Source organism: Ixodes scapularis, unplaced genomic scaffold (genome assembly GCF_016920785.2).
Source record: "Ixodes scapularis isolate PalLabHiFi unplaced genomic scaffold, ASM1692078v2 PGA_scaffold8__174_contigs__length_109621045, whole genome shotgun sequence".
NCBI lineage: Eukaryota > Metazoa > Arthropoda > Arachnida > Ixodida > Ixodidae > Ixodes > Ixodes scapularis.
Window position 1 is genome coordinate 65,205,488 of NW_024609883.1, and position 13,165 is coordinate 65,218,652.

At 52.0% G+C, this 13,165-nt stretch overlaps 1 protein-coding gene across 1 annotated transcript; it reads right to left on the minus strand.

The window, feature by feature from the left end:
- Positions 1-9,724: 9,724 nt before the first annotated feature.
- On the minus strand, positions 9,725-12,924 carry LOC121833599 (multidrug resistance-like ATP-binding protein MdlB). The gene is made up of 3 exons (XM_042287014.1): positions 12,902-12,924; positions 11,510-11,704; positions 9,725-9,936 (listed from the first exon to the last, which is right to left on the minus strand). The coding sequence occupies exons 1-3, from the start codon at positions 12,922-12,924 to the stop codon at positions 9,780-9,782; spliced, it is 375 nt and encodes a 124-aa protein (XP_042142948.1). The 3' UTR covers positions 9,725-9,779.
- Between the last annotated feature and the right edge of the window lie 241 nt (positions 12,925-13,165).

The window sequence follows — 13,165 nt, forward strand, 5'->3', positions numbered from 1 at the left end:
TTTTTTTGTGCTTGCAGGAATGCTTACGCGACGCAGCACTCGGATGAAAGTCTGGTCCGGTACGTTCGGGTCATGCAAGAGCTCTTCAAGAGGGCGGACCCGCAGTCACCGGAATCGGACAGAGTAGCTCGGGTCAGAAGACAGTGTCACCCCAGGTACCATGGCTACCTGATCAACTGCACCTTTGAGACCCTTGAAGAGCTAGCCCGGGGCGCCCGCCTCATCGAGGAAGCTCTTCATGCCGAGCGGAACTACGTGCCGCCGCCACCAGCCAAGTACGCGCTCGAGCCGGCATGCGCATGGCGGGGCCCCGAGGCCTCCACGCAAGTGGACTGTCCGAACGAGACCTCCCTTCCCCACCACGTCAACCAGGAGAGTTGGCGTGGCATGCATGGTGAACTCCCGTGCGGGATAAGCGTGTGTTCGCCTAACTCTCCCCGAGAGGTCCCCGGAGGTCACAGCGAGGCCCGTGAGGGTTTCGGGCGGGGGTCGCCACGACAGGTGGGAGGTCGTTGGCCGTGCCCTATCGTAAGCTGGGGCCCAACGGAGATCACCACCCAAGCGAACCATCTTCATCAGTCTGCTCCTGCAAGTGCTGGCGAAAACTGGCACGGTGCGGTCGCAAACCCGCAGCCCAGCAGCATTGACCCCCGCCGCAACGGAACAAGCCCTCCCCACAACAGCCAGTCGCAAGCCTGGTGGAGGCCCTCCCATAGTGGTTCCTTATCCGATCACTGGAGGCGGTCCGACGGGCACCTCGGTGCCGGTGGCCTAAGCAGGCGACTGTCGTCGGACGGCTGCTACGAGTGCGAGCAGCCCGGCCATCACCGAAAGCAGTGTCCAAGGCTTCTGGACACTACAAACAAGAGGTGACACGAGACGGCGGCAAAGGGCCGGAACCAAAACAACCAGGGAAACTACTACGGCCGGCGACGCTGAAACCAGACAGCCACTCGCCGACGGCCGGTGCAGTCCCTGGGAGCGGTCAGGCCGCGGCACAGATTCCATCGGTATGTCGAATCCAGCCCGAGCCTAACATCATTGAACCGCGCATGACAATATCACTGCTCGATTTTCCTATTGCCGCACTTTTGGATTCTGGGGCCGCTATCTCGCTCATAGGGGATTTCGTTTTCGAACTCTGCAATGCAAAAAAGATAAGCCTCCGGGAGTGCGAAACCCGTTTGCAGCTAGCTTCTGGTACAGCGGTAACAGCTGGAGGAGCCGTGAGGCTGCAGATTCGGTTTAATGGAAAGAAGCGACGTCAGCGATTTCTTTATATGCCAGGACTTGTGGTACCTGTGATCTTGGGCCGAGATTTCATTACAGGCGAAAGCATGACACTCGACTTTTCTGGTGGTGGATACCGGCTGGGACAACAACCGGAGCTGACTCCGTTTACCAAAAGGGAGGACTGCATCCCTAACTCGACCACTGCAGCCCACTTCACCACGGTGCCAGACGTCTTGCCTGCCGGCGTTCGAAAATCGTTGCGAAAGTGCCCCGCAAGCAGCCAGCAGAAGCAGGAGCTGCAAGCCGTCCTGGAGTCTTTCTCACCGATGTTCACGGAAACACCTGGAAAGACTGACATTCTGCTGCACCGTATTGAAACCGGTGACGCGCCGCCTCGGAGGTGCAACCCTCGACCGATCAGCGTCCACAAAAGGGCACTCCTTGATGCGGCGCTCGAGGAAATGATCGACACCGGTTCAGTACGTGAGTCGAAGAGCCCCTGGGCATTCCCCGTTGTTCTCGCCCCGAAAAAAGACGGAACAGCCAGACTCTGTGTGGATTACAGGCGGCTTAACGATGTGTCCGTACGAGACAGCTACCCTTTCCCCAGCATTTCCTCCGTGATGTACGCGCTCGGTAACGCGACCGTGTTTACAACGCTGGATTGCAGTCGCGGGTTCCTTCAGATCGAGATTCACCCATCAGACGTTCCAAAAACAGCTTTCATCTGCCACAGAGGGTTGTTCGAGTTCACCCGACTGCCGTTTGGCTTGTCTAACTCTCCAGCCAGTTTTCAACGCCTGATGGATGTTGTACTTGGGAACACGAAGTACGAATTTGCCATGGCATACATGGCTGACGTGGTTGTTTTCTCGAGAACTATTGAAGACCATGTCGAGCACCTTCTCATTGTACTTGAGCGAATGCGTAATGCTGGGCTCACGATTCATCCCGGAAAGGTTCAGTTAGCCGCGCCCAAGATGAACCTCCTGGGATTCGTTGTGGATAACGGCACGCTCCGCCCCAACGAAGATAAGTTGCGCGCGCTAACGGAATACCCAAGCCCACATGACGTAAAGAGCCTACAAAGATACCTCGGAATGATTGCGTTCTACAGGGATTTCATTCCACACTGTTCCGAGATATCGCAACCGCTCAATCACCTTCTAAAAAAAGGCGTCAAGTGGTGTTGGGCCGAACAACAACGATGCGCATTCGCAGCCCTTTCAAGAGCCGTGACTGACAACGCTTGTTTACAGCTCCCAGACTTGAACAAGCCGTTCGTTCTGCAGACAGATGCAAGCGACTGTGGCCTGGGTGCTGTCTTGCTGCAGGAGTACGGCGGTGTGCTTCGGCCAGTTGCTTTCACGAGCCACACGCTAACTCCAGCCGAGCGCAACTACAGTGTCGCAGAACGTGAATGTCTCGCCATTATTCATGCTTTGAAGCGCTTCGATATGTACCTAGATGGCGCAACGTTCCAGATTCAATCTGATCACTTAGCGCTATCATGGCTAAGGGGACTTAAGAATCCAGCTGGACGTCTTGCTCGTTGGGCGCTTACGCTACAACAGTACGACTACTCCATTGTGTACCGCCCGGGGTCAACTAACAAAGTTGCTGATGCGCTTTCTCGTGCTCCACTTCCCGAGGAACACTCGCAGGATTCCCATGGCTTGGTGACCGTCGCGGCCACGACACGAGGATCCCCAGATTCACGGTGGGGTACATTGGTGAGCCGCGAGGAGCTTCGCAAGGCGCAGCTGGATGACGGACTCTGCCAACGCGTGTCCGCTTGGCTGGCAGCAAGAGGTCCAGTCGACCGCCCAAGTGACGAGGAGTTCGACTCCTACTTGATGAGCGACGACGGCCTCCTGCTGCGCTACATCCCCCAGGCCGACGACGATCCGGATGGCTCGGCATTCCGGACCGTGATACCCCGCAAGCTACGTAAGCTTTTCATCCGATACATGCATGACTCTGCCTTGGCAGGACACAGCAGTGGGAGCAAGACTTACGAAAAGTGATCCCAAATTGCTACCTGGCCAGGCATGAGGCAGGATGTGCTCCGATATGCTCGTAGCTGCTCGGTGTGCCAGAAGGCAAAACCACGTGGTGGCCAGCCCCCCGGTCTAATGCAACCAATCGCGAGTCAGAGCCCTTGGCAGATTTGTTGCTGTGACGTCATGGGCCCCTTCCCACGTAGTACCCGCGGCAATCAGTACTTGTTCGTGGTAACCGACCACTTCACGAAGTGGGTTGAGTTATTTCCATTGCGGAAGCTAGATTCGCAAAAAATCTGGGAGTGTCTACTCGAAACATTCGCTAGGTTTGGCTTTCCTGCACAGCTTGTAAGCGATAATGCCTCCTATTTCACGAGTAAGGTGTTTGTGGACGCATGCGCGGTACTGGGAATCAAACACAAAAGAACTTCCCCGTACCACCCGCAAGCAAACATCACGGAAAGGGTAAATCGAAACCTTAAGATGATGCTAGTGGCCTACACAGAGCGCCACAAGGACTGGGACGCGAAACTGCCCGAGCTGGCATTCGCGACCCGTACAACCACTAATCGGTCAACGGGTCTCACTCCTGCCCAATTAAATTTCGGCAAGGAGCTCGCATTCCCGCTTTCTAACAGCCTCCTTTCTACAGAGTCTGGAGGAAGGCCTCGCCCCTACGTGAAGTTCGCAGAGGACCTGCGAAAGCGCTTCTCCGATAACCTTCGAGAGGCCAGAGAAAATTTCGACGTCGCCTGGGTACAGCAGGCTGAACAGTACAACCGGGGGCGACGTGACTTGCAGTTCGAGGTGGGAGATTTTGTACTCCGGCGCACTCACCCACTGAGTGACGCCGCTCGAGGCTTCGCAGCCTCCCTCGCCAACAGGTGGGAAGGTCCGTTTCGCGTGCGTGAAAAGTGCTCGCCACTCACTTACAAACTAGTTAACTGTGAGTCTAGTGAGGAAACCGGACCTGTTCATGTCACCGACCTTAAACGATTTTTTCAAGCAGAAGACGAAGATTTCTCGCAGGACCGGAACGACACTGACGGCAGTCCCGTTCCGGAAACCCCCTTGTCTCCACCAAGGCGGCGGTATAACCTGCGACGTCGGTGACACCAAAGAGAGAGGAACCTTTTTTTTTGTCTCCTTGGCTTTGCCTCTCTCGCATTTTGGGGGTAGTTGTCTACTTCCACGGATCTGCCCCCTTTTCAAGAGAGGGGGGAGAAGATTGTGTGCCCACCTCAGATTCGTTATTTCAAACTTTCTGGAAGGGGTGCGAAGATGACGTTAGGCTCAACCCTCAACTGAGCTCCATGTCGTCTGCTTCCTTGTTTTTCTGTGGAGCTGGCTCATGGACACCACCGTCACCACAGCCGCCATCGGAATGACACGGCGGCCGGTCTCATGGTGGACCGGGCCACCAAGGACGTCGGCGCGCCAGGGGTAGCCCAGAGAACCGTGGACCACGTGCAGAGCAGCCACCTGCTGGAGGCCTGGTCCAGAACAAGCTCAAGTGACAAGCTGGAGCTGACCGAGCCGCCGCGCTCGTCAGCAGCCGCCGCGCTCGTCCAGCAGGCGCCGGCCAGACTTACAACGTCAGTCCGCCCAACAGCGCCATCCACCCCCTGACGCCCACAACGTCTCCGTCATCGACATGCCGGACGAAGCTTGAGGGGGGGGGGGGGAAGTGTGGGCACCCTGGCGGCTCCCCAGCCAAGTTGCCCGACTGCGAGGCAAAGGTGCCGAAGTTTTCCCGCGTGGCGGCGACGTCACGCCAGCCACGCGCACATCGGATGCGCCGCCTTGATAAGGCATATCAGAGGCGGCGCACAGAGAGTCGCTGCCTGGACTCCGGCATCGCCGGTAGCAATGTTAATCGTCTTGTCCATGTCCAATTAAATGTAGTTTCTTGTTGTTGAAACTGTTGGCTCCGTGTTATTCCTCCGGGTCGGGTATGCAGCAAGGCAAACCGACCACAAGTTCGACTGCTTTTCACTCGAATAGAGTGAAAGAAGTTCGAGTGTCGTTTATTGCTCGGAAGCTAAACAAAAGTTGCCCCCCCCCCCCCCCCCCCCCCTCCCCTCCCGCGGCTCTTAGAAGTTTGGAGTTCTTTTCTGCGACAGTTAGGCCGGGTTAGCCTGGCGACCCCTGTTCTAGGTGAACTCGTAGTGGTGAAAGTGGTCGCAGTGACCTTCTCGTTCTTGGAAAGTTCGTCACAGACTTTTTTTAGAGTGGGAGGGGAAGGGGCCGGGGGGGGGGGGGGGGGGGGGGCTTTATTTTAGAAAGTGGTCGCATCGAACTTGTCGCAGTTTCAAACTTGGTCTCTCTTTTGCTTGTTTGCAGGAGCGGTTGTGGTCGGCTTTTCGGTGTTATCTTTACTTACGACGTCCCTTTGTTATTAAACCCTTTTCGGAAGCTTATTGTGCAATGACTAAACAGGGGTGCGGTATGCCGACCTCCGCACCAGGATTTTAGGAAGTTTAGCAGTTAGCTTTCGTCTTTCGGGGCGTCTTCTCTTTTCTCTATATCTACTCCAAAGGGGTTTTTCATTCGAAGTGGCTTCGAATACGTATATGTATAGGGGCAAAATGTGCGGACCTTGAGAGAGCACGACCGCATTTCGTATGATGGACCGAATTAAAACCCAGCGTGAAGTTCCCATGCTGTGCGAGGGGTATTCTTATACGCTTAGCCGAACAGACCCCGACGGTGTGCACTGGGTCTGTAGAGATAGAAAGCATTGCAAAGGCCAAAGCCATCACCCTCAGATGCACTATGACGACTTACTTTACTTGATGAGTTTACCTATGACGAGTTGGCTTGTAATCAGTTCTCCTAGACCCAATATTTTCATGTTTCAGAGTGGTTGTCACAATCGGTCATAGGCTAATCAGTTTGCTTCCCTTGATAGCACGAGCGCGCACACCAAACCAAAGCACGGCGGTAGCTACCGTGCGCGTTCTTTACTTGTCCCCGACGATATACCACTCTCAGGTACGGAACAGCCTGCGATATTTACACCCCAGCAGGTGCGTGTTTGTCGCTTCGGAAAGCGAGCAAAGCACGCGCCATACGCCCAAACCCGCACAAACTCTTCGAGATGGCAGCTGGAGCTCTTTTTGAGAAAAATCTATACAAGACCATGTCGTGCTTTTATTTTTAGTTGTAAATTACTATTTGTCATCAGTTATTGAAGCCGAATGGCAAACTCAAGATCGGCGAAAAAGGCAAATTGTGACGAAATAGACAAGTGCGCAGTTGCCCTCTGTTACGACTTCCCCGTGTACAAGATGCCCTATGACGACTTGCACTATTTGACGAGTTTAGCTATGACGAGTTGGCTGCGACGAGTTGGTTTGTGACGAGTTCTCCTAGACCCGTCTTTTGTATAACGTATAAGCAGTGTGACCCAGGCTTATTTGTGATTCTAGCACAAGGAAACACCGCAATATGACACGCAAACATTGCGTAATAAATATTAAAAAAACATATTAAGAGAAGGACAACACGGACTGCACTATATGGTATCAAACCTCGTGCTCAGGCTGAAAAAGCTACGTCAAACAACAAGTTAAGATTTAAAAAGAAAGGGAAAAAGTGCAGAATGATTTTTTTTTTATTTAGGGAAATCCAACATTTTTTATCTACGGAGCAAATTTTTTTTTCTTTTTTTGCAGTTTTATACGTGCTACATATTGCAGCCAAATATATCAAAAGGCGCGTTTGTAGCGCTAGCCGCCACATGTCCAGATGGATATCTCAAATTAGATAAGCATCACAACTCGTTTATCTACTTCCCCAGAGCAGCTGTTTCACCGTTCTACCCCAATACACAAAATTCTTGAGGTATAAGTTGCAGTGACTCGACGTAACGGGACTTTTGCTTGGACACTTCTGCCTCGCACCATGCTGCCGATGACTGGGTTGAGAGCGCCTCCCCGCCGAGACACGCCGCCTCCTTCTCTTTCTCCGATTACGCACTCTCCGCACGAATGGGACGACCGGAGAAGCGTTCGCGCGCTTCGGGATTTCGGAGGCCATGACTAAATGCCTGGATAAATGTGCAATGACCGAGCTTTGCTTCTTGAATTGGTTGGTGACCAGCGGTACCTAGTTCAAGCGTTATAAAAGTAAAGACAATTTTTTTCTTGCCTTTGATTTTTCTATTTAGGTTTTCGCTTTATGAAGGTAATCCTAAATTGGACCAGGGGTCCCGGCCCGCGGAGGCATTCCAGCCGGCCCGCAGATGGCTGCAGTGTTTCCAACGCGCGTAAAATCTCACGTGTTGCGGCTTAAAAAAAAATTCCGTGTGTGGCACCGCAAAAGTAATGCCATAATTACAATCATCATGATCACACTCCTCTCCTACGCCAATGATTTTATTTATAATCACCACACACCCGACTTAATTTTGCACCAAACAGATCAGTAAAACAGTCTTGAGACGATTATTTCCCCGCGAAGGAGCTTACGGGTTTGTCTTGTTGTAAATGCATATGAACAGCAACCATATAATGACGATTAATATTAAGAACAGTCTGTTGTCAGGGTTTCTGAAGCTAAGATAAGCACACACTTATAACCTTACTATCGTGCTTATTCTTGGTGAAACTTGGGTCACTACCGGAAAGGAAGCAAATCCCTCTTGCAGAAGTTCAGTCGGCCACCGCTGAAATAACACACCCAAAAGTAAGCTTTTTCAAGTAATATGATTACTCGTAACGTGTACCGTGCAAGTGCGCTTCCAACACGTTGTTCGCAGACGTGCCTGCGTTTCCCCGCACCAGGTGTGGGCATTGCGCTTGCGCAGAACCAGATTCGCGTGACGTAAATCGTTCGCGCATGCGCAGTGGCGACAGCAGTGCTACCGCAGTGGCCTGATCGACGTCAAAGAGTTTAGTTTGTACCGCAGCCATTGTAAGCGGACCACGTGATCAGGAACCTCGCTGCCATCGATTTCCAAGGTCACGTGGCATTCACCCGGCACTGTAATAGCTTCGATGGCTCGTAGCGTGCGGTGCATCCTAAAGTAAAACGGAGTATAGATCTCTACCGCTCCTCCGCGGACTGGTGCGGTAAGTCTACCCAATAATTCAGAGCGAAGTATATGTGTAGCGTCAAGGTTTACGCGAGACTGCTAATACACCATACAAAAGATTCTGCAGTCTGAGGGTGTGTCTTTTTTATATTTAGGTCCTGTCATATTGCTGATACTAAAGCTGTATTGCAGACATGATCGAAGCAGACATTTCTCAGAAATAAAGAAACATGGTTCGAAGATTCTTGAATCGTGTTCGCAGATCATCCTTGCATCACGTCTGGAGCGATCGCCGCGTTTTCGGTGTGATGCGTGAGCGGTGCAAGTGCAACTATGCGGAGCGCAAGTGGGCAGGTATTGGGGTGACGTCAGAACAACGCCGAGCTCTGATTGGCTCCGATTAGAAGGACAGTGGGCAGACATCGAGGCAGCTAGTGTGGAGGTCTTCCCTTTACCCTTTCACGAGAACCAATCAGTGCTCGCCGTTCAGACGTTGGTGCAACCCGTGCGCAAGAAGCGGACGAACTCATCTATCCAAAAGTGTCCACAACCACTGCGGTTCGGCGTCCCGCTGCCAGAGACACCAAAATAACTGCATATCACTCAGGGCGCCTTGATTGATGACCTTTCCAGATATGGAAAATCACTGCACCGAATCAGTGACACTGTGTTACTCGATCCAGGGACACAGTTGGTTGCAATTATAGAGTTAGTATAATAATCTAGAGGGGGAAAAGTCCCATGCGTTGGGGCCGCTTGGGAGCGGCGGTGAATAAACACGGACGTCGGCGGTCCAAGTTGGCGGTCCCGATGGCTTCGTACCTGGCGACGCATTAATATGCACAAAGTAGCCGCAAAATATCACACGTAAAGTCAGTACCTCGGTACTTTTTATAGTTTATTTTGCATGAAAACACCGGATTCGCGCACTGTACAAAAACGAGTCAAGTTGACAAGCACGAGAAACTGCAACTCATCGCGGCAAAACGAATACGCCGAACCTATCGTCTTCTTTCTTTTTCTGCTCTTCTGTCGCTCTCTCTCTCTCTCTCGGGACTGCCGATGTCAGCGCCCAGGATTTCCCACGTTCTGCTACCCGTCTTTACCGCACTGGTTGCAATGTAGCAAGTCCGTAAGATTGGCTGCGATGACTCGGCGAGTACAGCAACCGGCGAGTTTTCTTAGGCGTCAAAATTAAGAGTTTCGAAAAAAAAGGAAAAGAAAAAGAAAAGAAAACCGATTGCACGATATTTTTAAGGTTGAGACCGAAACGTCCCGAATAATTCAACTACAGTCCGTTTCATATTCAGACCAACCGCAGCCAACGCTGCGATCCGATTTAGCCAATCAGGCAGCGTCGAAAGGGCATCGTCATGGCGCTTGTCGTCTTTCTGTATCGTCAAGACGACGAGCGCCACGAGCACAAAAACTTTGGAGATTGGCGGTCAGGTGCAAGCGGAAGCCTTGTCGAGGGTCCGTCAGTGGCGCGCCTTCCAAAACAACCTTCAGAGTTCCGTGAGGAGTGCACTCTCTCGAAAACTGTTCTGTTTGGTCAGGACACCGGCTTTTCGCGCCATCGCGCCAAAGAGCGAATGGTCGTCGCCTAGCAGCTGATCCACTGGACCATACTCGAGCACCTTGCCATCACCCATCACCAGGATCCTGTAAGAGGCGAGAGAAGCACTGACTTTAGGAAGCGACGACAAACAAACAAGATCAACGTTTGTGATTAGACGCTTTTGCCTTTGAGGAATGGCAACAGCGGTTTCCGCTATAGTGTATAAATTTAGCCAGTGCACTAAAACTGCTGGCCAGGGTTCCTTGACGTGCATCGCGCAGTATTCACGACTCCAGCGACCTATGAGGGACGCCACTATAGGGCGAATACGGGGGTGTAATACGGGAGGAGCCGTGCCATGTGCCAGCTCAACGCACAGCGCTGGGCCATCAGCAAGCTAGCATTGGACTGGCCCCGCTTTTTATCCTCTACGTTTCGAACCTGCGGCGATGTTGTTGGCGTAAGCGAACTTCCAGAGGCTTGCCTTTCTGTGAGGAAGCGATGAAAGAACTGCCTACCCTCCTTCCGCGGTGCGGATGAGTATTAATAAACGGGGAATGTCTGGTTCACGCGGTAGCGTAGCTTGCGTGCAGAGGAAACTTCGAACAAGCTGATACTATGGTTACGACAGAGTCCCCACGACAACTGTTCTTTCGCGCACACCACCGGCAACATATAATTACTAATGCCGCAAGAGACGAGCAGACATCGCAAAAGGACCTGTTCCGGCCCGTTCAGTGTTTTCCCGCTAGGTGCCGTCCATTTTGCTGGAGTTACGAATAGCGAGGCATGACCACATGCGGGTATGATGCCCATTTAGGTAAAAACGGTAGGGGAGGGGATTGAATCTGCAGGATACCTAGGTTATGCAGCGTGAGGTTTGGTTCCAGGTGCTCCGAACTGTGGTTCACAACCACACTCGACCACCGATGGTCAAACTCACGCTCCAAGAAAGTCTAAAAAAATTTACATTGGACTGTAGGCCAACCGGCGAGCAAGCCCAACGAAACGCGTTCTTTCGCGTATGGCATCGCTAATGATGACGTGCGTGACGAGTGCGACGACGCTGAATCGCCTCAGATGCTTGCTTTTTGCCACTGGGGAACAGACTCCACGTCGGCAGTGCTTTCCTCCGACAGTTGTTTGTCGACAAAAACAACTGTTCCCTCTGAACTAGTTCCTCTCCCTTTTGTCGAAGGCCAAGTCGTTCTTAGGGAATTGGTGGATTTCCTAAAGGTATAAAAAAGGAAAGACGGCCATTGCAAGTGAGAAAACGACGCCGGTTGTTTGGCACCCGAATCCTCGACCCTTACGATGCACTGCTCCACCTGTGCGAGGAGCATCTAGACGAGGCTCTTGCTCGATTGATTAGAAGGGACAAAGTGTGCAGGGAGAAAGGCAACCTTTGCGTCTTCCCCACTGTCCCTCCAATCAAAGCTCGGCACTGTGGCGTCACCGCACCCCCAGCGCAAGAAGCAAAGTTTCTCGCCGTACACACCAACACACTATTTACAAACAAGCCCGCGTTTGCCAGATCAGTTATGGGCACTGCGATTGCGCAGAAACCGAATTCGCATGAAGTGAAGCGTCTGCGCTTGCGTAGTGCCGACAGCAGCGCCACTGCAGTGACGTGACGTCAAAGTTGTGTTGGTGCATAAACAGTGAGAGGGCACGCACTTGTCGTAGTCCAGCACGGTGTGGATGCGGTGTGCTATGGCCAGGAGGGTGCATCCAGCAAAGCTCTCCCTCAGCGTCGTCTGGATCAAGCGGTCTGTGTCCCCGTCCATCTGGGACGTGGCTTCGTCCAAGAGAAGCACCTTCGGCATCCGGATCAGCGCCCTGGCCAGGCACACTAGTTGCCTCTGTCCAACACTGGAATAAAGTTGGAGCGTTCATCACGTACCGCAGGCTAAAACAGTATATAAATCACCCTGTGCTAATCATCACGCAGATATAATTTTAAATGCGACAGCATTTCTGAGCAAACGTTCTCCGCGCTTTCGTGTCCGTCCTTTTGTCAATAAACAACAAAGCCACCATTGGCTGTTGCGGAGAGACCACGTGTTCCGCGGCCTCTCCACCCCACGGGAGAAGCTCGCGTTTCTCGAGATGTCGCAATCTTGCTGCCGAAGCGCAAAAGCAACAGCGACTCGGCGAGGAGAGGCAAAATGCTACAAGAAATCCGTCGAAGCGAACCCAAAACAGGAACTTCGGCTGCGACGAAGGGAAGCGATTTCGGCTATAACGCGAGCGGAACGCCGAGCAGGCGAGGTGAGCACCGCCAATGGAAAGGCGCCATAAGGTGAGAACACAAATGTGTACGTGTTGGTCAATAAGCACTTTAAAAAACATTTCCTCAACGAGTCGTTTATTGTGACGTGCAGCGTGTGCGACCGTCTTAAGTTCCATTTGTACGTGAGCTCTGTGAAGGGCCGCTTCGCAAGAGTGCTTTCAGCGGCGTGCCCCGCCAAGTCGGTACACACCTTTGTAGTGCGCGCAGCGTGCAAGACGAGCCTCAACGTAGGTAAGTTTCTCCATCTATACTGAAGCAACGAAGTACACGACGATGCAAAATGCTTGAACATGTTTCGAAAAAGCCGAGACCGCAGTAACGACACACACACTCAAAAGCCTCAAATGAGACAATTTGAGTCTCAAAAGTCTCAACTTATTTAGACTTTTGAGCGTGCGTGTCATTACCTGCAGTCTCGGATTTTTTAAATAAGGTTTAATGTACTCCAGCTTGTTTACGCCCTTACATTTATTACATTTATTGCCAAATGCTTTCGTATTTAGAAAAGGCAGTCTGCACAGCGCCTTCGGCAACCGTTTTTTTTTTTTTTTTTTTTGCAACCGGTTTTTTGGTCATTTTTGAATTTTTTTGAATGACCTTCGTACGCTTGGCTGAGCCTCCAAGAAGAAATTATTCTGCTGTAGGTTCCCAAAATCTTGATCAAACGCTTGATATCATCGAGTTCATAACGTCTTTACTGTCTCAGTAATGGAGGCGCGCAGTAAAATTGGAGTAGCTAGCTTGTTTCTTCGCAATCAACTTGGTCATGGGCTTACCAATGCGAGTAATGAATGCGCATTGTTAAGACTGTAGTAGCGTAGAACCGAAAACACGGCATCGTTTTATCCACAGTCTTGTTCATAAGTTCAGAAAGGGGGTCTCCTCTAGCTGCGTCGTCACGTAAACTGGAAGTTTACTTTGAGCGTTTCTTCGGAGGAGTCAAGTGAGCCCCAAACCAGACAGGATTTCGTAACGCGGTTCGAGGAAAAACTACGACTCCCGGGACCCGTTGCCGGTCGAAAGTATGCGGTTTTGTTCGG

Bases quoted from the DNA above. Each gene is read 5' to 3' on its own strand.
- LOC121833599 (XM_042287014.1), bottom strand. From the start codon at position 12,924: ATGCGCATTCATTACTCGCATTG. The intron at 11,705-12,901 runs GTAAGCCCATGA...ACTTTATTCCAG, and splicing joins CGCATTCATTACTCGCATTG to TGTTGGACAGAGGCAACTAG. The intron at 9,937-11,509 runs GTGCGTGCCCTC...CGCCTCTTACAG, and splicing joins ACCGTGCTGGACTACGACAA to GATCCTGGTGATGGGTGATG.